Source organism: Heliconius melpomene, chromosome 14 (assembly GCF_056956725.1).
Source record: "Heliconius melpomene rosina isolate 202511_hmr_F chromosome 14, ASM5695672v1, whole genome shotgun sequence".
Taxonomy (NCBI): domain Eukaryota; kingdom Metazoa; phylum Arthropoda; class Insecta; order Lepidoptera; family Nymphalidae; genus Heliconius; species Heliconius melpomene.
Window position 1 is genome coordinate 8,008,456 of NC_140402.1, and position 27,779 is coordinate 8,036,234.

At 31.3% G+C, this 27,779-nt stretch overlaps 1 protein-coding gene across 2 annotated transcripts in view; it reads right to left on the minus strand.

Moving 5' to 3' along the window:
• LOC146532266 (phospholipid phosphatase 2-like) overlaps window positions 1–26,514 on the minus strand; it is a 68,240-nt gene extending 41,726 nt beyond the window's left edge. The window contains exon 1 of one of the 2 annotated variants that reach the window (XM_085197390.1): window positions 26,318–26,514. In XM_085197390.1, the coding sequence (XP_085053516.1) occupies window positions 26,318–26,440 (123 nt within the window). In that variant the 5' untranslated portion in view covers window positions 26,441–26,514. Of the gene's footprint in view, window positions 1–14,742; window positions 14,992–26,317 lie in introns of those variants that run through there. The other variant, XM_085197391.1, reaches the window with a different exon arrangement.
• Between the last annotated feature and the right edge of the window lie 1,265 nt (window positions 26,515–27,779).

Genomic DNA, 27,779 nt, shown 5'->3' on the forward strand with positions numbered 1-27,779 from the left:
GCTCCCTAAAAAAGGCAAACAGAGCTTTTTATCAGCGGAAGTAACAAAAACAAACATCCAGGGGTGAAAGAAAAATATTCCATTTCCGGTACATTTTATATCATAAAAAGTTATGAGGTGCGACAAAATATATATCTACGTGAAAAGAATCTTATATTAGAAGGGCACTATAAAACAAAGTTATAGAGGTTTTTTTAGCTTCACGCTTTATCCCGCTTATAATAGAAAGCAAAAAAAATCTAGTGTCAAGACACTATGTCTCCGCTTTCCTTCTGAATTCAGGACGTAATGTCTGTATGTGTATACGAGTATATATTGAATGGCGGAATTCAACGCCGTACTTTACTCTTCTATAGTAAAATACAAATAATTTAATATCCTAAGTCGAAATCGAAACAGGCCGTTGATGCCATCGTAGCTGAGGGGCAGAAACGTGCTATTTGTAAACGTAATTTCGCGTAAATGCGGCGTTGACCACCGCCACTCTCCACGCGATTGTGATAAAGAAAAGGGAATCGAACCTACAGTCATCGCGCTTATAATCTAATGTTACTACTAGAGCTGTAGAACTTTTTAGTTCAGTACATAAAAGTATGTAAACTTCACTTCTTTGAAATGTTCATATGTACTTGCATAGTTATATCGCGACTTTTCTAAGAATGTTACGATATTGTTTTTAGATAAGCATAATAAAAGTTCCCTGAATCTTTAAAATTCCTTTTACAAGTTTTTTTCTTATCAAGAAATTATCTGTGGAAAATATATACTTTTTAATCTTTCTTTTTTGTTACTTCATCGGGAAGGGAACCTAGTGGCTAGATACTATATTCTCCACTTTCTGCCCAATTATTGGAACAGCGTGTTGAATAGATTCTTCAGCAGTGTGACATTACGAATATCGTGTATGAGGGAGCGCTTTCTCTAGTTGATCGAAGAAGTTCAAAAACTATTATAAAATATTTTTGTTTTTTAGCCTCAAGCAGTATCCCAGTTAAGTAGAGGGAACCTTATATTTCCACCGAATTCAGGGAAAATAAAATAAAAAATATTTAATTTCCTCAAGTGGTAGTGGAACCCACAACCAATCACATTTACAGCCACGCTCTATGGCCCTGCGCCACGACTGGCCTCAAGTATGGACCTAGTATATAAAAAATATGTTTTACTTTAGTTTTAGGCTATAGCCTTGTCCTAAATGACATTTCGGTGACAATACAACATATTATGAAAATGAAAGGCGGTTCTAATCTTACAATCAACGGAGCCTACAATTTTGTCACTCCAGTGGGCGATAAGTGGGTAGTGACAAAATACATACAAAATAATTCAACTCCTTGGACAAAGTACCTCGTTGTACGTTTACAGGTAAACTAAAAATTACTTTAAAGAGATGGATTTGAGATAGAGATATTCAATAAGTCACTGCCATTCACAAAGAGCTTAGAAAGCTCGTGGAATTGAAGTGGAACCTTTTACTTTCAGGGTGCTCTACTATGAGTAGTGAATTCACATCTTGCTGTAGATGGATAGTTAGGATGATGGAGGACTTTATGGGACTATAACAATTCTTTTTTTCTGTCTGAGGAACGGAATTCCAAATCCTAAAAATATATTACTTATTTATTATAATTTTTATTAATTCAAATAGATATTTCATTAAGGTAGGGTTTCTGAGTTTGACTTTGGCGGTTGTAAATTAGTTCGATTCTGACTCTGGGTAATGGACTTTTAGTTGTCGTTCTGGTAACTAGATAAAGTGCAGCAAATTGGGTGAAATTTGGGAAACAGAGTGTCTTGCCACTATGTTTTCTCTATCTAGAATACTTTATAAAGTACTCTAATTAAAATATATCAAAACAAGTACAAATAGTTATATAACTTTAATTAAAACAACAATTCTATTAGGCTAAATGGGACATTACAAGACAGCATAGGCTTTAGAAACTAACCATACAATCTCGAATAATCATTAAGATAGCAAAGCACAGATGTAATGTTATCTAATTTAACTGACAGATAAGTAACAGATAAATTGATTATTATTTCATTTGGTTAACTTTAATTCTACCGACAATTTATAGTGCAGTTGATTTTCTGATAAGTTACTGCTAAGTTACAGTTAGATAAGTATTTGAAGCTTTGATTTTAATTTTAAAGTAATTTGTTCGCGGGTTCGAATCGCTTCCAGGGGCGGGTGTTATTTATCTATCTGCTTTTTAATTAAGTGTATTTTATGTTAATCTTAAATTTTTAACAATGCCTATATATAAAATTGCAAATAATTATGTTATCAGTTTACGATTACTAATATAATATATTTAAAATATTTTCAAAATATAAACAATTTTAGTAGAAATATTATATATTGTAAAAATATCTTACCTCTCTTTTTTACTGTAAAACTAACCAGTCCGTCAGGATAAATATCCTGTCGTTTACTATGACAGTTACCTATCGTACTTACGAAACAAGCTGACATATTTATATTAATCTCATTCAAATGATGTTAAACTTTGCCGATTAATATGTTTCAAAATTAGATAGGAAGTGAACAAAAAAGAGTGTCTTGACATTCGGCTCTCTGTACTTACCTGAAAATAACAAAGTAGGAGTTGTAATAAGCTAAAAAAAAAAACTTATAATTAATTACAAAAAAATATATACTCCGACTGCAAAAAAAACCCAGTAGTCTAAAATTAACAGTCGGATCCATTTATATTTCACAGTTAAATAATAATTTCCTTGAAAAGATTTAATTGATTGAAGAATGTGTTTAGTTAAACATAATTTATTGGCTTTTTTTCTACAAACAAACACACACACGACTGATAAACACATAGCCTCCTTTCCGCCTCACAGTCGGTTAAAAACAAGTTAAAATTACACATTTTAATACAAAAACTAATGTAATTTTAACTGCCAATTACGTTATCCATTAGTACCTACAGAGAACGAGGGCGTGGCTATTACAATAATTAAGACAGCCTGCTATGAATGCAGTACGCGAGTGCTATGCAGATGTCATATCCGTTGTACCTGTTTATAACTTACTAGCGGACGCGCGCAACTTCGCTTGCTTATTGCTTAGGGGTGAATTCTAATAAACTTTGAAACACGTGTTCAATAAAATATTTTTAAGAGTCTCAATTTCAAATTTTATGAAAATCAGTGGCGATTTAAAGATTTTTCTATATAAATTTTCAACCCCTTATTTACACCCCTAGGGGATGAATTAAAATAAACCACGAAACTTATGTTCAATGAAATATTTTTAAGAGTCTAAATTAAAAATTTTATAATAATCAGTGGCGTTTTAAAGATTTTTCCATACAAACTTTCAACCCCTTATTTGCACTCTTAGGGGAAGAATTCTAGAAAACCATGAAACATGTGTTCAATTAAATACTTTTAAGAGTCTGAATTTCAAATTTTATAAAAATTGGTGCCGATTTAAAAAAAATTCTATACAAACTTTCAACCCCTTATTTGCACCCTTAGGGGGAGAATTCTAATAAACCATGAAACACGTATTCAATTAAATACTTTTAAAAATCTAAATTTCAAATTTTATAAAAATCGGTGCCGATTTAATTTTTTTTCCATACAAACTTTGAACCCCTATTTCAGCCCTTTTAGGGTAAAAATTTTTCGAAATCCCTTCTTAGTGGATGTCCAGATTATGAAAGTAAACTTTTGTTCAAATTTAACGTTTCTACGCACAGCGGTTACGGCTGTGCGTGCGTCTTACCTCAGTCAGTGAGGACAAGTCCTTTTATATATATAGATAGTGGGTTAGTTATTTTTAGTAACTTTCATATTATGTAAAACTGGGTACCCTCTGCCTACCCAGCTGGTAGGAGGGAACCTAGTGTTAAGACACTCTGTTGTCCATGTTCCGCCGAATTCTGGATGCGTTGCGTGTTGATTGGTGAACTCTACGCCCCGTTTGCTCGATAGAGTGAAGAAGTGAAAATAAAAGTTTAAATAAATATTTCATTTCCTCAATAGAACCCACAACCAGTCGCGACTAGAGTCACACATTTGTGAGTTGCGCCCCGGCGCCACGACAGTCTATATATATTTATCATCATCATCATCATCATCAGCCTATCCTCGTCCACTGCTGGACAAAGGCCTCTCCGATGGCACGCCACTGAGCTCGATCTTCAGCTCTTCGCATCCAGCCGCTGCCCGCCACTTTACGAATATCGTCACCCCATCTAGCTGGAGGACGTCCTACATGCTATATATATATTATATATATCATATTATGCTATATATATATATATATATATATAGCATAATATAATAATAGAATTTTAATATTTAGTTTTTAAGTAGAAAAACGGCAGTAGAAGAAAGTCATGGCTAAGGAACATCAAGGAATGGACTAGAATTAAAACCGCCGTAGATTTGATTCATTTGGCTAGGGACAGGAATAAGTATGCGAAGTTGACTGCCAATCTTCACTAGTTGGAGAGGCACATTAAGAAGAAAAAGAAGAAGTAGAAAAACAAACACAAAATACTATAATTCTCTATACTTTACTGTATAAGAATTTCGACGTTCGATAGGTTCGAAGGTATGACTCTATGAAGGTATGAAGGTACATTGTACAGAAGCAGCATTACCGCCTTGAACCGTTCGCAGGTCATACACCATTCGAAGCTCATTATGTAGGATTAAATTACTATACGTTATTCCAAGGCTTCATTATATTGTATGAATGATGGATTTGTATGGAAAATGTATTTAGAATTATCCATTCCATACATATAATTGGATGAAAGTGCAATAAATATCATGGTATAATAATAGTTTCACACATTTCTTGGTTAACCTAGTGTTGAGACACTCAGCTGTGCTCTTTTCGGCTATTTTAGAGACACTGTGTTACGTGGCGTAACCTAACGCTGTGCTTTGTCTAACCGAATAAGAGAAAAGAAGAGTTTTTGGATAATAGTTCATGATCTGGCCATAAATTCAAATGTCGTAGGTTTGAGTCTCATCTAGTACAGATATCTGTAAATAAGCGTTTGTAGATGTATTTGAATTAAATTATCTATTTATATATACTATACATATGTATTTTATAACTAAATATAGGTCTATAGAATAACTTAAAATATTAAAAAAATCACAATTCCAAAGGTGTCACGGGTTCGATGCTCGTTTAAAGTACCCATATTTTTATAAACCATAAGTCAATTGTTAACAATTGTAATAAAAAACTAACTTTTTATAGACTTTTAAAGTCCAACGTGAATTTACAATTAGGTTAATAATTTATAAGAGCCTCTATGTGTAGACTCGGTTGCCATGACGACGCGTACTTTATAGGTTTTACTGAGGAATTTTAATTTTATTCAATTTTGAAATGCAGTAATAAAATTGTTTTAAATTTATTATACGTTATTGTAGCGTAGTTGAGTTGTGCCCGTTTTAAAGCGAGGGTTGCGGGTTCGAATTTCATTTGGGGAATTCTGTGCATTATTACAAATAATTTAAAAAATATAAAAGTGAATGTAACATAGCAATCCACGTTTATATGTAAGATATTCCATTACTGCTCTCCTAAGCCGATTTTGATTATACTCAATCTAAATATCAACCTTTTCCCACAATACAAATATATCTTATAAAGCATTTTCTATTACAAATAATCCAAATACCATATACCTATAACAAAAGGACTACTCGTTGAAAGACTAATCGTCGTAGGGTAGAAAGTAGAAATTTTCGAAGTTAAGTGCACAATTCTGAGGGTGCACTTAAGTGGGGTGATAAGAAGGGGTGCAGTACAGCCCTATAGCTATATATATGTGAAAATTGCCTTTGATGTATAAAATACTGTCTTGAAAACTAAGGCAGTTGTAGCGTAGAGGCACAAATGTGTGATTGTAAACGTAACGGTTTTGGGTTCGATTGCCGTTCGGGTGTATAATATACTTTAAATTCTTCATATCTTCTTCATATATATATATATATACAGAGCTAACATTAGGTTCCCAGGTTCCCTCTGTGTGTTAATACATATAATTTTTAAGCTATAGAAAGAAAGCTAAAGAATTATGTAAAGGAACATAATAATAACACTGAGAAAGACATTAAGCAACTGTTAGAACTATTACCAGTTTTTTTTGTTATATTTTTAACTATTATCTACATATATAATCCCTTTAATACTTTAAAATACAAAACAAAAAGGCAATAAACATATAGTATTTAGAATACTTGTAAGTAACAAGTCAATTTCCTGCTACAATTAGTTTCCAAAGTAATATAAACAAACCGACCTACCTTAAATATTTACATTATAGCTGTTCCATGGAAATTGGAATTAATTCTTGTATTATATTTTAGCTAAGTCCGAAGAAAGTTATTGTTCATAATTTAAATCGTTTTGTATAACATAATTGGGAACCGGAAGTGTTTTAATGAGAACGAAGTGTCCTAACACTAAGTTGGAAATTACGGAAAGGAGTTTCTTAACTAGGTTCCCACTGCCTACCCTGCTATGTAACTTAACGCCACATTTGCCGTACCAAAACGAAGTAATGGAAATAATCACGTAATTTAACGTGAGGTCGAACCCACTCTCTCTCTCTCTCTCTCTTTTACACAGATAATAAAATATGAATAAAAATTTCTTCCAAGTTAGCTTTAAACAGTTGTTAGACACAAGGGTTATTGATTATGTGTGACGACATTATTATATTGGATGAGCTTTTAACTTCAACAACTAATACAAATACATAATTGTTTGATGCTTATATTTTTATAAATTATTAATCTTAGAGCTAGAAATATTTTGTTAAATCTTTTTTCACTCTGTATCCCTCATATTGCAGGATAAGTAGAGGGAACCTGGTGTTAAGTCGTTTGGTTCTTTAGTTTTTAACGTACATTCTTAGTGTTTCGTTGTTTCTATTTTTAGCTTCGCGCTGTATCTCTAGCAGGGTAGATAGATAAGTACCCGGTTAGAGATACTTTGTTTATTTATAGCAGGATAGGCAGAGGGTACCTAGGTGTTAGGGCACTCTATTTCCCATTTTTCGCTGAATTTTAAAGGTATTATTATTAATATTGTTTTATAAACATATTTGCTATAGCTTTCCATAGATACTTCTATTATGTATCTTATTAAAAAAAATCTTAAAACAAAAAATAAATTAAATAGAATGATGCCTTTTAAATCATTTCATTGCAACCATCTCTATTACTCTTAGTCTCTCATTAAACAAAAAATAAATAAAGTTTTAAAACCACCTAATTTGTAAAGCTAAGACAAGATCATATATCATTAAAATATTATGCAACTCAATAGAGAGATGCACCTCAAATACTCGTGGTAGACAGCTGCACAAACTGACATCATTTACATATAGATGAGTGCTTCAGGGAGGTATTTGGGTAAAAAAAATATAAATTTGAAACTAGTTAAAACCGGTTTAGTTTGATGAATACTAAACTGTCTAATTTGGGAAATAGGCTAATATTTTTTTTTCAAATTTTTGTAGTATTTGTTGTTTATAAACAATAATTAAATGTCACAGGAATATAACCAATACAGTGTGTGATTTTTTTAATTTATGTTTGAAACAACTATAAATAATATTTTGTCGGTTTTGTTGTCCATTGTCGGTTCGATATCCATTTGAGAGATTTTTAATTTCCATGCTCTAGTAGCAAGACAAAGCGCGGCGTTAAGTTCCACCATCTAACACACAACGCCTCAAAAATTCTGTAATTCTTATTCTGCTTGTTTTATTATGTGTAGGATACATGAAGCTAAAAATAAAATACATTAAGATAACAACCTCATATATCATGTTTGGTAAAAGATAACTGTCTCACAGCGTAGGAGGATTTTAATTTCATCAATGTCGTCGTACTGACTTTATTTACTTCAATAAGAGATATACCGTTGCAATACAACGGATAATAAAAACAAGCAGATTTCTATGTCATTTGAAGTGTTATAGAAATCATTTCGACTTTCTAGCGCCAGGTTCTTTTTTCTCATTATTATATTTCATATTTTTCTCATTAAGTTGTGAAAGTGGCTTATTTAACTGTAATATATATTTTTATTTCAACGCACTTCCTGAGTAATTTTAATGAAGGAAGTTATATATTAGTGATGTGCTGCTCAATTCTCTCCCCTGTGATATATAACGTATATGAAATTATTTCGTTAGAAAGCACGTGAACCCACTGCACTTACAAGTGATCGCTTAACTATTTTGCTAAAAGTTATTATTATTTTTGCTATTTGTTTTCATTACAAATTTGGCTTCTCAAATATATTAATTAAGCAAAATGTATAGTTGCAATTATTTTAATTTAAAAAAATATACTAAAATTATAAAAAAATCATAGAAATTCCATAAATACGTCCCTGTACAAAATAACTTGTTACCGAAGAAGCCGAATTAACACTTGTCGAAGAATACCCGTAAGGTAATTATTACTAGCTGCGGGTGCATCGTGAACGAACTTTAAAATTTTAAGATTCAATTCCGAATAGATTTTTTAGCTTCCCGCTGTATACCGCGCATAGCTGGGTAGTCAGAGGGAACCTGGGAACCTAGTGGTAAAACATTCAGTTCTCGTTAAGACACTTCCGTCCCAAATTTTCCGCCGCATTTTAGAGGCATTGCGTTTTAAGTGAAGAACCTCTAACCAAAAATGGAGAACGGAGTGTTCTATCACTAAATTCTTTCAGCCAATTCATAATAATAAGTCCAAAAAAGAAGAAACATCTTATAACATTGAAGCCACTGTACTCTGCAACTGAAGTGCTGAAAATGGCCTAATTATTATTAATTAACTGATTAGACTGTGTGAGTATATGGGGCATGTAACTTGACACTAAATATTATTGAATGAGATATTTTTAATTTTGACAAGTGCGAAATTGAGGCCATTAAGGCCTAGTGACACAACGTCTAACTGAAAACGCGACGGTTGTGGATTCGATTCCCATTTGGGGTCATGAATTGCTATCATTTCTTAGCTCATTGCAATGTCTCAAAAATCGGGCGGAAAGTGGGGACGGACTGTCGTCACAACAGGTTCCCTCTGCATACCCTATGTTATGTTATATGCGGGATATAGCAAAAAGTTAAGAAAAGAAACTAGATATTGAAGTTTGTGCTTATTCTATACTTATATGTGTTGTTGGGTAATGGTTCCTAATTCAAATAGAAGATCAGAAAAAAATAAAGTCGAATTGATAATCTCCTTTTCTTAAAGAAGTCAGTTAAAAATAAGTAAAATATAGGAAAATATAGTACTTGATAGTACAATATGGATCGATGTATTTATTTATCTTAACGATGCATTTACATTTAAAATATTAAAAATAAACAAAAAGTAATATTTAATATTTAATTTAAAGTTAATATTAAATTAGAATAAAATTTTACAATAACTATAAAATCAAGATCACTTCACATTAAACACTAAATTTTTTTACAAAGAATTCAAATAGTGACATATTACTACCTACCTTGCTCGATAACAGAAGTAAAAGTAAGTAATATCAGTATAAATATTTGAAAAAACTTTAACACAAGTTAATTAAGCTTGTAACACACTAAAAATCAATAAATCCTACGCATAGCATTCACAATGGTGATTTCACAATCTAACATTTCCTTACTTCTATACTATTACCGTTTTATAAAAACGTAGCGCCATAAAATTATTATTACTTCCGTCTTCACGATTTTATATAAAATACTAGCTTAAGCCTACGGCTTGACCTGCGTGGTCAAATGGAAATAAAAGAAGCCTCCTAGGCAGAGGGAACCTGGGAATCTATTTTTAAAACATTCCGTTCCCGACTTTCCGCCAAATTCTGGAAGTACTCTTAATTGAGTGGCCGAACTTAACACTGCGATTCACCTTGTTAGCAAAAAAATTAAAATATTAAATTCTACGTGTTGGTTTTTTATATTGAAATGTTAAAAGTGAAGAAATATAGCCTATATATAGCCTTCTTCGATTAAGGGACTATCAAAAGTTCTTGAGATTAGATCGGTCAATCAAAGAAGCTCTTTAATATAAATTAAACTATATAATATAGAAATATAAACGTATGTCTCTATATTAATTTATTTCTGGTGATTAAGACATAAATGTTTACGACAATAAAGATAACTAAAACATACTATTAAATATGATTTTCATGGGAATATTATAGACTTGAATTGATTTAGTTGTGAGAATGCTGCAGATTCCGGAATAGTGTGACTTAAGAAGAGGTTCCTTTTACCTTCCCTGCTATAAGCAGAATATAGCGTGAAGTTAACAATAAGTTAAATATAGGTGAATACCGAATACATAATTCGCGTAATAATGCCAAATTGTTATATTTATCAGTGGAAGCGATAACCTTTGACTGCGGAAGGTCAAGGCTGGGTATTTGTAAACATTGTATAACATTATATATTAGTTTTAAAAAAATATATTTTTTTTAGATTCACGGTGAATCACGCACATGGCTAGGTAGGCAGAGAGAACCTGAGAACGTAATGTTGAGACACTCCGCTCTATTTAAGATACTTCTTTCTGGTCCTAACTTTCCGCCAAAATGTATTGAAAGACGGATCTCAACGCCGTGCTCGATATAAAGCGAGGAATAATATTAAATATCTAATTTCCCCTAGTTGGAATCGAATCTACAACCCATCGTGTTTACAGTCACGCGTGTTAGTTAATACAAAGAAGCATATTAATTAATGTTATTTTTATTAATATGTCTCTTGATGTAACTTGAAAATAAACTACGATTCTATAATTAGACAAAGTTAAAAAAATACTCTCATTTCACCTCATACGAGTATAAGCCTAAAAAAATTATTTATAAATAGAACTCCCGACCTCACAGTTAATGTAAAGGTTAATTATTTAGTTCACTGAACAATATTTTTTTAATCGCTTTATACTAAACATGTCTATATAAAATGTTTAAAAAATATTATTTTACAGAATTTTAATAAAATATGATATAGATTTTATAGAAATAAAAAAAGGGTTTTTTTTCTAGAAATTATTCAAAATCATACACGCTGTATCCCACATATAACAGAGTAGGCATAGGTAAGCTCAATTTCGAGATATTACGTGTCGGATGGCGGAACCCAACGCCGCGCTTCGTCTGTCAGAGTTGGTAAATGAAAATTATAATACAAAATAATTCCCCTAAACGGAGATCGAACCTACAACCTTCGCGTTTACGTCGGCTTCGACTTCGACCGACAAAAGCAACGTTAAAATTACCAATTACAGTATTTTAGGCTAAATAACTAAAAAACAATCATATATAAACAAGGCATCGTAGGTAAAAGTCCTCTTTTGATAAAAATAGTACTTATTTGGCTAACGCTTTAGATAATGGTAACCCGGTTTTAGTTTAAGAACTCTTTAAAGAACAAATAATATACTTTAGGTGTGTTCGTTAAAGGTGGGTTCTAGCTAATTAAAAATATTTATTATTGAAGAAAAATTAAATAAATTAGGGGTTCGATTATCACTAAAAATAAATGAAATATTTAATATTTTCATTCCTTCACTGAGTTTCACCATTAAACATGCAATACTTCCAGAATTCTGCGAAAAATATGTAACGGACTATGTAAAACTCTATGCTTCCTTTGCCTAGCCTACCCTATACCTTGGTAAAAAAAATGTATAGACGTAGAATAGAGTGTCTTGTCTTCTGTCTGTGATGCTGTATGGGAACCAGTATGGGAACCGTGAAACTAAATAAAAAATCAAACAGATTTGAACACACAACCAACGCCCAGAATAGACCCTACATGTTCTATTGAATTCCAAGGCCATATCTAGCAATCCACTTGCACCGTCAATGACCTGTTCTCTTTGAATGCAGGTCTTCTATATTGAAACATAACTGTGTTACGCCTACACATATTTTTCTACATACCTCTGTATATTAGCTTATATTTTTTTTTTAATAGCTTCCCGCTATATCCCGCAAGTAAGTAGGCAGAGGGAACTTGGGAACCTAATATTAAAACTGTCAGATTCAATTAAGGCACTTCTATTCCTCATATTTCATATCCCCGAGTAGGAATCGAACCCATAACTGTACTCTACGGCCAGACATACCACACTACGGCGTGAAAGAGTGATTAATTAGTATTTATAATTAATTAACTGTGATATAATGTAGTAAAAGCTGTATAAAGCTTTTAAATTAATAACCTTTTTATTTAAATGTCATGACGTAAGTTTTACTTTTAAGCTCCAATACTTAGGTGCAGTAAAAGAAATAGGTCATTTTTACTGCAAAGTTTCATACATAATAATTATATAAACTTATATTATAAGGTTGAGGCAGTCGCGTCGTGGCGTGTGACTATAAGGGTTAGGGGGGTTCGTTTCCCTGTGGGAATGACTTATTTTCATATTCTAGCTCTGATAATAAGACGAAAAGCAGTGTTGAGTTCTGCAACTTAACACGACTCAGAATTCGATCGGAAAGTCTTGGCACTACCTCACTCTGTATATCCTGCTATATGCGGGATACAGCGTGAACTTAAAAAAATAATATTCAAGTAAATTATTTTTCTATTCGAGCAATTCCTTATGTTTTAAACAATCTATTTCTAAATCTAAGTCTCGTTAAATACACCACTTAATATGTAATCGTAGTGTCTAAACACTAATCTTTCTCTCCTTACTCTGCTATATGAAGAAATGATCTGATATACTTAAAATAAAATAGCCTTGTATTGTATGACGAATATCGAAGATTCAATTTTGAAATATGATAAACAAGAATTTCGTAAAGAAATGTGACTAATTAGTACTTTCCAATGTATGCGTTGGTTTTGAATTCAAATCCTGTATGGGGTAATCTTTATAATGTTACTTCATACATAAGGAATTTAATATTATTTTCTAGATAAATATATAAATTTGTACTAAGAATATAGTATATATTCTTAGTACAAATTTATATATATAAGTTAAGGTAGGTATAGTTAAGGTGGTTGTTTTGTTGAACGCACTAACATCGACAATTACTTTCATATATATTTTTTTAATTATGCTATAGCAGGTTAGGTAGAGGGAACCTAGGAATTTAGAAGTACCAATACCGGCCGAATTCTCGACGCATTGTGTACTGAGTGGCAGAAATCAACGCTGCCCTTTGACTCGTTACTGTAAATTTTTATAATAATTATCAAAAGGAATAAGAACCCGCAACCGCCGTTTAAAATCAAACGCATTGGAACTACGACACTATGTCTTTTTTACTAAATATTATTTAACTTACGATTTCATAATAATATTAATGACTCAACTCGCTCTACTTATTTCTCAATTAGGTTTAATCTTAGTAATTAATGGATAAATTTAAACAAATATTACAAATCTAAGTAAATAAAATATGTAAATAAGTTTTAAATAGACACCGTTTAACGCAATTGACATTTATTTAACAATAACAGAGAAGTAAAGGGAACCTAGTGTTGAGATACTCGGTTTCCCATGCAATACCCAATTTTAAAGATATTGAATGTTGAGTAGCGGAACTCAACGCCAAGCTTCGTGTTGTTAACAGAGCAAGAAATAAAACAAACAACCATCCCTCTAGTGGGATTCGAAAACATAACCGTTTTGTTTTTAGTAAAACGCTATGAATCTACGCCATAACGGCCTTTGATATATAGATTTTTTAGATTCTCGTGTATCCCGCTTCTACAGCATAGTTAGCGTAGGCAGAGGGAACCTGGGAACTTAGCGTTAAGACACTCCATCCCCATTAAGACATTTCCCTTTGTCATTTTTTACCGAATTCTCGAGGTAGGTATTATGTGTTGAGTGGCGAAAATCAACGTCGCGTTCCGCATTGCAGCTTGCAATTTCTTTTCTAGAGTTTATTAAAATTCATATAGTTCTTTATTAAAATAAACAACAAAATTTTAATTTGCCAAATTAAATGAAAGCTATCAAGTGCACGGAAGGCAGGTCAACTGACAAAAGTCGGCAAGAAATTCTACTAATTTTAAACTCATTATTTTTGATTTAAATATTACTACAATTTTTTAAATCCATGTTGTAATTAAGAAAAAAAAGAAATATTTTTTTCACTTATTCGTTTTTTTTTTCAGCATATTTAGGATTTTATTGTTGGAAAAAATTTACCCGTGGAGTTTGAATTTTATGTAAGATTAAATACTTTCTGAAAGTGATATATATAATTGTAGATTTTTAGATTTTAAGCCAAAATAACTATTGAATAATAAATTAATATATATTTTTTTTTAATAGGCTGTAATTAAATAACAAGAAATATAATCATATTTAAATAATAAAATGTATTTTATATTATTATAGTTAGATATTAAATTACATATTTTATTAATCATAATAAAATAATATTATTAATTAAACATTTTGTTGTTTATTTATATTATGAGAATTTTAAGTTCTTTATTGTTATTTTTTATTTAAGTATAATTTTCTTGTATATGTCAATATTCAAACTTATTTCTGATTAAAAAATATACTTATAAGAAAACACATATATTGATATATATTATAATTTTCCAAAAATGTTGAACTTAAAAATTCTAAATAAGCTTAATTAAAGTAAAGTTTAGTAGTCCCTAAATATAATCAAATTATTATTTTTAATATTATTTTTTCCTTTTCATGTTTTACAATCTAAATTATTAAACAAATTACATCATAACTTACCAAAAATAAATTCCCAAGCGGCTACACAGCCAATACACTCGTAAACATTTCGAATAAACACAAAAAAAAAATATAACAAAAACAATAAAACACCGATAAAACAAAAAAACACAAAATTCCAATAAAACTAAATGACACAAATATAATTTTATGGAGAAAATGAAAAGTTTTTTATAATATCTTTCGTATTTTACTTCGTGTTTTCAAACTAAACTGACGTATGAACCCTCCACCGTTTGAATTTACACTGAGCTCGAGGCGGACGGCTGAAGCGGACTAAACTACGATATTGAGATATATATATATATGTATAATTCTATATACTAGTAGGTATAGTTGTATGTTTATCACAAAAAAATGGAAGCTTTGGGTTCTTCACGCTTTATCCATATAGTAGAGTGCAGTGTTAAGACTCTCCATTGCTCTCTTTTCGCTCGCGGAATTCAACGCTGTTCTTTATGTTGCTACCAAAGCGAGCTAATTAAAATAATTAATTCTAATTTTGGGTTCTATTTTTTGTTTATTAAGAAAAAAAAATGTAACTAGTTTTTTTTTGTTTCGCCGTTTTAGCATTTTCTTATTGAAAGTGTTTTCGTAGAGTTTGAATTTTATTATTTAATTTAAAGACTAGATTAGAGTAGACTAAGTTAGTGTAGAGACGGTAAAAATTAAATTATTTAAGTCCAGATTTTAAAATCCATTTATTTTTATTTATTTATTAAAGACAGTTAATCTTAATTATAATAATATAAAATAGTAAAATGATTTCTATCTTCAACTACATATATAAATTTGATAATGAATGATTTGAAAAAAAAATTGCACTTTCCGGGAATCGACCCTACACTAATAGGCGCAAAAAGTTATCAATGTTGTCCATTTTCTTGGAAACGTACAAAGGACATTGATATGTTTGTAAAAAAAATAACTTTAAACAAACTATAAGCTTGTTACTTACATTGTAGTGTTTAGTAGTGACGTGATGACGGTGGTCTATAATGATAACTTCTTTTGACTTTAGTAGTTAATACTTAAAGTTAATTATATAAGTAAATAAAATCAACTAAAAAGAATATAATGACTAAAATATATTACGAAAACGGAGAAATATAACATTTAATATAAAAATTTGCACAAAATATTATATTAGATTTTTTCCAAATAGTAACAGATAATCCATATAATAATATATTTCAATTCCAACTAGAAGTTCCTGAGGTTAGCTGGTTCAACGGAACAAATTGTAAAAATTAATTAATTTGAGAACGAAGAAATTATTACTATTTTAAAAGCCTAAAGTAAAGTACTAAAGATATTTTGAAGTCTCGTCCAATGTTTATAAACTTTAAATTTTACGTGCTATGATTTAAAAAATATACTGATAGATATATAGATAAATTGAAGTTTACTTCTTATGTAATGTAGTTTATAGCTTCAATTTTGTTTAGCTTAGCTTTAACTCTACGTTTTATCTTGTACAGTGTAGGATAGGCAGAGGTAGGGTTAAGTCACTACGTTCCCATTAAGACACTTCCGCTCCAAATCTTTATAGTAAGAAACACTATAATATTAGATTAGATAATACATATCCATAATTGGTAAAGTCGTTTTCTCACGCAACAACTTCTCTGACGCCTTTCATTGTAATTGACGTTTGTAAAACTTTTAATCTGATGAGTTATTTCGATTAAAATAGCAACTCGTTTTAATATCGATATCTATCTACTTTAATCGAGTTTCTATTGTTTTAGTATGAAATGACCTGTCACTAGAGTTAATTAAAAAAAAAATCATAATACTTTTAAAAGATATTATAAATTTTACAAGTAATTATATAATTATTATCATAAAATGTACTTCAACTAAAATTTTAATTAATAAAATTATTTAATCTACACTTATAATAAAATAATAAAATGTAAGTTTTTAGCTGCTCACCGATGGATGGCGTTAAACAATAGCTTTTGCTATCCGCCACTAGATGGTGCCATTTTCGACGAGTTATCGCCATTGACTCTTCCAGGAAGTGTCGTAAATAATGTAATAAACAGATAATGTTAGTTAAGTTATTTATTGCTGATTTAAATATATGAGTGATTTAAATTAATGCATCATTATAATGATTAATTGAAATATTATTAAGTTAAGGCTTGGGTGAAGCAAAAAAGATAAGTATTTATTTTTTATTTTATATATTATTTATACTCTTAATTATATATCTACATGTTTTTAGCTTATATAGTAGGCAGAAGCAACCTGGTAACATAGTGTAAAACACTTCGATTCCAATTATGACACTTCCGTTCCCCGAGGCATTGCGTGTTGAGTGGGGGAATTCAATATTATTTAAATTATACATATAATAATATTTTATTAAGACTAAAAAACATAATTGAGGCAGCGTCAACACTATGTGTTCGCGGGTTCGATTCTTGCTAAGGGGAAGTTTAATGGAAATAATTTATTTTATTTCCATTTATTCGACCTACTAAGCCAAGATTAAAGTTCGGATTTAATATTGCAAAACGTAGTGCTACCTTACACTACTGGATACCTAGTAAGTACCCAGTGGTACTAAAGAGGACCTAGTGACATATCACTCTTCTATCTATTGTGGAAGAATAAAGCATTACCTTTGCCTAAAAATATACCTATAATTTATGACACACCATAATTCTAAGAGACCCAGATTACCCACCGGCCTTCGCGATTGTATCTTTTAACTAAAAAAAACAACAATAGCCCTGTTGTGTTGCTATCTGTGCCTAATATTAACATTTAAAACGATTTGACGTTCCCACGACAGTAAGTTTGGATTACATTTTAAATGTCAAACCAGAAGACAGATAAAAAATATGTTATTATTTTTTAAATGTCAAACCAGAACATAGATACAAAATATTATGTTATTATATTTTCAATTTGACATTTATCATGGCGAGGTGGCACAGCGTTCGAAATAAACGCGACGGTTGTGGATTCGATTTCAACTTAGAGGAAATTAATTGTTTTTATTTCCTCGTCACGTATTAAGAAAAATGTGCCATTTCCACTACAGAAATGATAAATTAATAAGTAAACAAAAAATGCTTTAGCTGTAGATTTTTAATTACTAACATAAAGTTTGTAACATTTCTAATATTTTTAAAATGTTATTCTAAAAATATTCTTCTATTGGCGTAGAAACGTTAAAATCTGAACCAGTAAACGCGAGTTTATCCTTATTAGCAAAAACCTATTTTCCAGCTTTCTTCCATTACAATGAAAAACAAGAAATCATTATAGAGAAGACAAGCTTCTATAAAAGTAATTTTCATAGACGAGTGTGTTTCTAAAATAGGGAAAATATTGTCAACCATTACATCAAGTAGAGACATATAGAAATCAACAGTTAATAAATATTATTACGAATATTCTATAAATTGGCTTGGGCGAATGAATTATTATTTATTAATATTTTCATTTCTTCACTCTCCCCCCAAGGCAAAATCCCGCCATTGAGTTCAGCCACTCAATACACAAACGACAACTTCGGCGGAAATATGGAACGAAGTGTATTAACACTAGGTTCCCTCTACTATAAGCGAGATACAGCGTGAATCAGATATTTTTTAAATAAAAAAAAATAAAAATATTCCAATATTACACATAAAGTCTTGTTTACGTCGCGTCTCGGTGACTCCGCTAGGTAATTATTTATGCATCGGAGAGCTTTACTAATACTTAATGTATGTACTATACCTACATAGTTGTCGATCATATAAGGTAAGCTTATGATAACTGTATAATATGTATTGAGGTTGGCGTGGCACAGTGACTGTAATCTCGATGGTTGTGGATTCGATTCTTATTTGGGGAAATATTTTTTTCATTTACTCTCTATGATAACGAAGCTAAGCGCGGCTTTGAACGAAATGTTTTAGCACTAGGTTCCTTCTGCCTACTCTAGTATGTGCGAGAGTACATTTTTTTTCTAACATTTCATGCTGTATCCTCTAGCAAGGTATGCAGAGAGATTCTTGGAACATAGTGTTAAACACTCCAATCTCAATTAAAACTTTATCGTTCACTACTTTACGCCGAATTCTTGAGGCATTGTGTATTAGGTGGAAGAACTAAATACTGCGCTTTGCTTCCTTACCAGATTTGATTCTCCCGAGTGGGAATCGAACCTGCCACCTTCGCATTTACTTCGCAGTCACTCGCTCATGCACTACGGTAGCCTCTCCTTCATATTTAAATTTGTCAATATAAGAAAATTTAAATTCCCAAGGTGGTCACGCGAAGTATCGCGTGCAACTACAATCTAGACGGCGAATGTTTTAACTGTAATGTACGTATTTATAAAACAATATGGAGAAACAAGCGTTTTTACAGTTTTTACTTTTATAATTAGCTCGCTTTGGCGGAATATTTGAGCCTAGAATTATAGGTACTAGTCAAATAGAAGCGATGCAACGTGTGGCCTTCAAAGCGACGGTTGTAGATTCGATTCTCTCTCGTGGGATTGGATTATTTTGGGTTCCTCGCTCTGGTAAAGCCGGTGACGACTCAACAACCAATGTCTTGGACACTTGGCGAAAACAAGGGAAGCCCAGTGCACTTTATATACTGTGCTTCCTATGCCTACGTTATGCAGGGTATAGCAAGAAGTAAAAGAAAACTCATTACAAACATTTATATGCATTTATGATTTTTGACTGTAATATTTGTAAAATAGGTAGGTTCTATTATTTTTTAAGCTTCACGTATATGTATCCATACACAGCAGGGTAGGCAGAGGGAAATTGGGGACCGGATTTTGATGCGGTTTTCATTAAAAAATAGAATGATTCAAGAGTAACATTTGAATATACGTACAATACAATGCAATTAAAGATATTCTCCAAAGGTGCTTAGTTTTTAACTTTCTTAAGCTGATCTTTTTCAGTGATGGTTTTTATTTCAGGCTTAATTTTTATTGACTAAAAATTATGGGGTGGGCACGGGCCCAACTCCCTTCCACATTCCTGCTCCCATGCGTAGAGTACATACAAATTATTATATTATTATTAGTCAACCGAACGAAACCACCATCGGAATTCTAGACAATAAATATCTATAGCTATTAGTTCACTATAAAATGCACTTATATATAAACTTAACATTAACGTGACAAAGCGCATCCTGTTACTCACAATGTCGTCACGCATCACGTCACGGCAGTGATTTTTTTTTAATATTGGTATTTTATTAACTATAATAAGAATAAAGGATTGAGGCCAGCCCTGGCGCAGAGGTAGAAGTGTGTGACTGTAAAGGCGACAGGTTGTGGATTCGATTCCCATTCGAGGAATGCAATATAACTTTTTTCATCATCTGGTAAGGAGACGATGAACTGCGCCACGTAATGCCTCCAGAATTTGTCGAAAAATGGGGAACGGAAGTATTTCAATGAGAACTGAGTGCCATAACACTAGGTTCTCTCTGCCTACCCTGCTATTATAACATAGCGTGAAGCTAAAACATTGTTTAACCTATTTAATTAGATTTTAAAACATAAGTGGGTAAAGTGGAAAAAATAATTATTTACGACAATTTCCTTTAAGTTTACCCCACATAGTACCAAGATGCGTGAAGATATAAATAGATTTGAATCGACACTTATCGCGTGCAGTTATTTAAACATACCTCAATAAGCGAGCGAGAGTATTTAATTGGTTATAGAAATATTTATATTTTTAAATAAGTAAAATATAGTAGAGAGGTATAAAAACGACAATTATTAGTGAGTTCGAATCCCATCCCGAAATTAATTATTTGCATTTGATCGCTCTGGGAAGAAGACAAAGTTCGGCGTTGAGTTTCGCCAATCAACTTACAATGTTTCTAAAACTTTTCTAGCAATAGGGAACGGTGTGACTTAACAGGTTCCTTCTATCTACCTTCCTATGTGCGGGATACAGGGTGAAGCTAAACAAAAGAAGATTGTATATACTAGCTACATTCATATAGGTATACCCATTAGAGTTATTTACACAGCAGGTATTTCAAGGTTTTAAAAATACATAATTAATCTAAGTTGTGAATAACATATAAAGGTCATTCCACTAGAATTTATCATTAGATTGAACTATAAAATCTTATTTTATAATATTTTAAATACTTGGTCGCTAAAGCGCGGCGTTAAGTTCCGCCGTCGCTACGCAGTATGTCTGAAATTCAGCATAAAGTGGGAAAGGCAGTTTTTTAACACTAACATTACAAATTTTGTTGTTTTATTTTTTATAAATTTTTCCAATTTTAATTTAATTCAGCTTAATACAAGTTCAATATATATTTTTATTAGTTTAAAACATTGCTTTGATAATTTTTAGAACTAAAAGTTCTTGAAAAATGTCATATTGCAGATAACTTTAAGAAAACACTTAAAAAGGACTAAAGGTCCTTTCTTGCTTTAAGTAGTTTCTTCCGTTAAAAAAATTGAACTAAATAATCTATTAAATTTTATAGGTTTATATTTCATAATGAAAAATGAAAATAGTTTTTAACTTATTCGTAATAGAGTCGAATTTCATACAAAACTAAACCTACTACCTGGATTGCACATGTAATAATAATTATTTTTTTGTATAATAAACCTTATGATTAGGCCTAAAGGTCCATTTTTAATAGTCTTTAAAATACATTGTGGTAACATTCTTGTAATGCTAGGAATTTCTTTGTTACTATAATCTAAGCTAGAGATATAACTCGAAGAATGCCAGAACTGAATTCTAAGGGTTCTAAATATTTTAAGAACCCCTTTTACAACTAACTCAGAGGTCGATGATCTCCTTGAGTTTACACAAAATATGATAAGAATGTTGAAATTTATATAAAGTTGTAGGAAACTATTTTTATATTATTTTTTCTTTTTTTTTAGCAGGGTATGTAGAGGTTCACACGTAGGACCAAATTTTCGAGACATTTTGCATTGAGATTTGAGTGGCGGAACTTAACGCTGCCTTTGGTCTTGTAATTAGAACAAGAAAACCAAAATTATGCCTTCTCCCGATAGGAATCTAAACAACAGCCATCAAATTGGCTGTAAGTTGCTCCACGACCCCCCCAAATGCACATGTCTGATTTAAAATAGGGGATTGAACCAACACCAAATAGGGGATTGAACCACCACGAGGTGTAGAATCAACCACTGCGCCTCGATAGCTCTGATAAGGAATTAATGTGATTTATTCATTATAATATATAGTAATAAAACTAAATGTCACAGCCAATCAATATCAAGGGCAGAAGGCACTATATTTTCAATAAATGGTCAATTTCGCACGAATATCGTATATGAAGGTTGATGTACAGATAGCAAAATATTATTATTATTCAAATATTTATTTAATATAACTTAAAAACCGGACAAGCACGAGCCGGAGTCACTCACCGAGATTTTCATACAAAAATTGGAGGTATGAAATTGAACCTTAGCTTAGCCAGAGCCCTTTCATCTGATACCTCACTTGAATTAGATTTTTTCCTGAACTAGTACTACTTGTAGAAGCTTCCAAATTTAATTATTCTAGGTCAACCGGAAGTGCCTTATTAATTTTGATTCCCTTTATAGTGTCGTTTTTCTCAAGACATCTAGACACCGTAGATCTGAGTTATAAGGGTTCCTTTTTTTCTAACGGTTGGTACGGAACCCTAAAAATCACTGGGCAACAACGGCCTCCGATTAATACGACGTTCAAATCTCGCATAGATATAGTAATAAAATTATTTATATATTTTTTTTCTTCAATCAGTACTTATAAATACCAATATATTGGTGTGATAATGGTAACATTGTACACACGTAATAAAATATAATATTTAATTGTTTATAAGCACCGCCTACGCGCGGACGTCAAAACAATTATTAGTTATATTTAGATTTAGTGTAAACATTTGATAAATCTATTTTTATATGCATAGAAAAATATATGCAGTTGATGTTTTAGTTATTTTTGTTAAAAGTTAAAATGTAGGTAATGGATTTGAGAATAATAAAAAAAAACAGGTTCACGCTGTATCCCGCATACAACAGGGTAGGCAGAGGGAACATAGTGTTAACACACTCCGTTGTCCATTTTCCGCCGAATTCTTTCCGGAGGAATTGCGTGTTGAGTGGCGGAACTTATCGCCGCGCTTTTTGCCTCGAAACCAGAGCGAAGAAACGGAAATATAAATTTCGTTTCCTCGATTAGGGATCGAGCCCACAACCATCGCGTTACAGTCACACTCTTATGCCTCTGCACCACGACGGCCTCAAAAATAAAAAAATGATATTTAAAAAATCTTCTCCATATTATAAATGAACGAAATATCCAAATTTTGTGTTTTTATATGAATTACGTAATATTTGCTAAGTAAATTTATTTTTTACGAAGCATTCACGACAATAAATATTTATTTTTTATATATTTGTCAATTTAAATTCTTATACGACGAGACTGCCTTCATGACATTTAATGATTTTTTTGTGTGTTTATTAATACTCCATGGGTTTTTTCGTCGGAGCTTTTGTTTGTTTTCTACTTTTTACTTCTCGTTAAATTCCATGTTATTTAGGGGTTGAAAAGATATATAGACAAACCTGCCGATCAGGTTTTTGTTATCGTCAGCTTGGTACATGCGACGTGTATAGGCTATATTTCAATAATAAAATAATCATTACAATTGTATAAAATGATCAATTCAATGAAAAACGCAGAAAGTACCTTCTGAGCAGCCCAAAAAGCCCAAACAGGCACACAAATGAATTAAAAAATATAAGATAAAATCCTATCCCAGGATTATATGCCACGATTAAGACTGAACTTTTAGAAATTTTAAAAGTTTTAGTTAAGTTTTAAGTTTAAGTATATAGCCGATACGCAGTTAGGTAGAGTGAGTCCATTGCCCACTTTTCTCTACATTTGTAATACAAATTTAAATATTTCTTTAGTAGAGTATCTAAATATCGTACAAATAGCAGTTCTTTAAATATTTTACAATCGGCAATCTAGTTTTAAAAGTCAAACTGGTTATATCACCTTGAAATTAAATACAAACTAGATGTCAGTAGTAAATAATTAAAAATATGTACTAAACATAATATGTGGAATAAAAAAATACTTGAAAATATTAAAAAAAACAATCTCTCAGTAGAGGTGAATCGTGGTGCAGAGATATTAAATGTGACTGTAAACGTGACAGGTTGTAGGTTCGATTCCCACTCGAGCAAATTAAATTTTTATGATTTTCATTTTCTTGGCTCTGGCGTAGAGACAAAGCGCGGGGTTAAGTTCTTATATGCGGTATGTAGGGTGAAGCTGATAAAAAAACCAAAAGTAATCACAAGTTACCTACTATTCTAGTTCTTGATAAAATTATTTTTGAAAATATCAAATTATATAATCAAAAATTTGAAAGCATAATTTTTTATATTTCCTTCTACTTTTTATAAAAAGTACTGTATTAATTAAATTTTCAAAATTTCTTTCAAATACCGATTTCTTAAGTTATATTAACGATTTTTTTGCGTTCTTGCAATTAATTATTAAATAGCTAATAATTACCTACTAGATCAATTATCAAGAAGTTAAATGAGAAAACAGAAAAAAGTCATCACCTGCCTCTATCTGATAGATAGAATAAGTATCAGATAACTATCTGAAACTTTATTCATAGCCGGTGAAACTGGTCCTTAGCCTTGAAAGGGCATTTACTCATACACTTAACAAAAGAAATAAAACCTGTTCGCATATGCTAAACAAATATTAACTATAATATACTAAATATAAAGTTGATTTTAAATGTAATATAAATTATAATAAGCTTATAAAAAATGTTAACTATTGGGTGTACTTGTGGGTTATTTACTTTTTTAACTATATTGGGAATGTGAAACTGCTATATCTTCTTTATTTTCCACCCTAAATCGAGACATTCTGTGATAGGCGATGGATCTCAACACCGTTCTGTGTTTTACTAGGTTTGTGAATATATTCTATATTTCTCACCAAAATTCGAGACATTACGTGATTGGTGAAGGAACTCTACACCGCGGTTGTTTTACTACGCTTGTATATAAAAATACACATTGCATTACCTCTAATAACAATATAATCTTATAGATTCACTGTGTATCTGTGCCTGACTCTAAAACAGCGACAATTAAAAAAAAGATAAATATCTTAAAAAATAAATAGATAACATAAATATCTGTCTAATATAAAGTTACAACCAACTTACTAATAATAAAACAGCGAGAGGAAAATTGCAATTATTATTTATAGGCTATTACTAAACATGTAAGAAGAATGCTATAACGTATACAATTTCATTATTAATATTAAATTTTACTAACTTTACTGGAAAATGCTGGAGTTTAATTATAGTATATATATATACAATACCTAGAGCTAGCTTTTACATGCTTCACTCTCGTGGTGTAATGAAAATAACGAAGAGTTTGGACCCCACGCAACTGTTACGAACAGGTACAGAGGGTTACATGGAAAAGTATTGGAGGAAATTTGTAGCTTTCCTTGATAAATACACTATTCAACACAAAAATATTTTTTCAGTTCGAACTCGTAGTTCCTGAGATTGGCACGTTCGACCATACAAACTCTTTAGTTCTTTGATATTAGTATCAATTCTGTTATATAGTAGGTATGTTACATGTAAAAGTTATAAATAAGAAGAGAAATTAGCTATAATAATGAACAAATTTAGTTCAAAAATATATTTCTTGTTATTTAACGTGGGTTGTCAGAAAATGAGATGAATTATGCATGATTGTTTATTCTCTTTTACCAGTTCTTTAACTCTTTTAAAGTATCCTATGTAAGTACAAGTTAAACGACTATATATTCGGCGTTGAATTCCGCTACTCAACACGCCATATCTCAAGAATTCGGCGGAAAGTAGGGAACAGAAGTATATTTATGTGGAACTTAGTGTCTTAACGTTAGGTTCCCAGGTACTCTCTTCCTTTCTCGCTATGTGTGGGATACAATGTGAAGCTAAAACACTTTTAAAACTATGAGTATAAAATTTCATGATAATTGATCTGGTCATTTTTTCTTGAAAGAATAAAAATAAAAACAAAACCACTTTAGTATTTTTTAATAAATGATCTTCACACAACTCTATCATTTCAAATGATAATTAAAAATAACAAGTTTTGCCACTTTTCTTCAACGCCATTCTCTTTAAAGACATTAATGATAACATCACACTTTGATTATATCCACTCTATATTAAGTACGGCGAGGTCTGGCCAGTCGTGGCGCTGAGGCAGAAGGGTGCGGCGTAAGCAACAGGTTGTGCATTCGATGCCTTCTCGAGGAGTTGAGGTATTTATTATTTTTATTTTCTCGCTCTTGTAACGAGGCAAAACGTGACGTAGAGTTCTGCCACTCAACACTCAAGGCCTCATCTCAAGAATTGAGTGGAAAATAATAGGAATTTTAAGTCATGATATAAATAAAAAATATAAGAAAATAAAAAACTAATATAATTATTTATATTAAGTTTAGTCTTAGTTCCATACAAATATAGTTTATTTACTTACAGCTATATCTAAAGTTGATGTAGATGACATATCTATAGTGTACACCCCTTCTCCACTAGGAGCGGGGACCACTTTAGATCTTTTTGGCATTTTGAAACAAGTAATTCCACAAGGCAACACCATTTTACTTCTAAATCAATTTAATTTTGATTAAAATTAGTATTAAAATCACACTGATATTTAGTTTCACTCACAAACTATTAACTTTAATTGAACTTCACATGGAAGATTTCACTTAGTTAAATCAACGTATAATTTAATTATAATAAAAATTTTGTATTAAGCTCTTACAAACAGTTAATTTATAAGCACAAATAATTCACAATTTAAATTAACTTAACTTAACAAACACACAATCAATTACACTCATTTAAAATATCTAAATTTAGTATCAAATAGTTAATTTCAAACCCACAATCCACAATTAACTATTTAACTAGACTTAAACGTAGTAAGAACACGTGCGTACGCGCAGTATATCGCGGTAGAATGACAGGTTTGGGTCATTCCACGCGAATAGTGACTCAGGTAGAGGTGTTAGAACTTAGAAATACTTTGTAAACGAGATTAGTTTTTTTGCCCCTTTTGTATGGTGATGGGAAAAAATGGTGCTTTGTTCGTTTTATTATAGGGTCCTTTTAGTTTTTTTCTATTTGTTTACTTGAAATAAATGTAAATAAAATAGAGATTTTTTATAACATTAATTTTAGTTTCTATAAAAAAAATCCAATATGACATAGGAAAACGAGATTTTTATTAATTAAAAGTTTCACGCTTCTATTCACATAAAGAAGGGAAGACAAAGGGGATCTAATGTTAAGACACTCTCTTCTATTTGACTTCCCCATGCATAGCCCAATTTTCGAGCCTTTGTGTGTTGAATTGCGCAACTCAACGCCGCTTTTTATCTTCTTACCAACCTGAGGAAATAAACATAACTCTTTCCCTCAAATGGGAATCGAACTTACAACTGCAACAGTTGTGAAAGATGACAAACAAGAAAGTCTAAAATGTTAATTACTTTTCAAATATTGTAGAGTTATAAAATTTTATAACCACCCATAAAGCCTCCAAGGATGTCTAAAAGTAAAGTTACTTTCAAAATAATATTGCAGATATGGTCGCCACCGGGTCTAGAGGAAGCAAAACGTAATCTGTGATATCTGTTATCTCATATAAAAACGTATTATATAGATTTTTACGATTATTATTAGAATATTTATATGTAATGGAAAATTATTTTGAGGCCAGTCGTGGTGCAGGAGTTCAAAGTGTGCCTGTAAACGCTACTGGTTGTGGGTTCGATCCCGAGACCCGATTAACTCTAGCTTCTTAAATCCCTTCTGCCTAACTTGCTGTGCGCCGTGTGAAGCTAAAAAACTTTCTTCATTTTATATTTTTACTAGCGGACGCGCGCAGCTTCGCTTGCGTAATTAGGGGTGAATTCTAGTAAACCACGAAA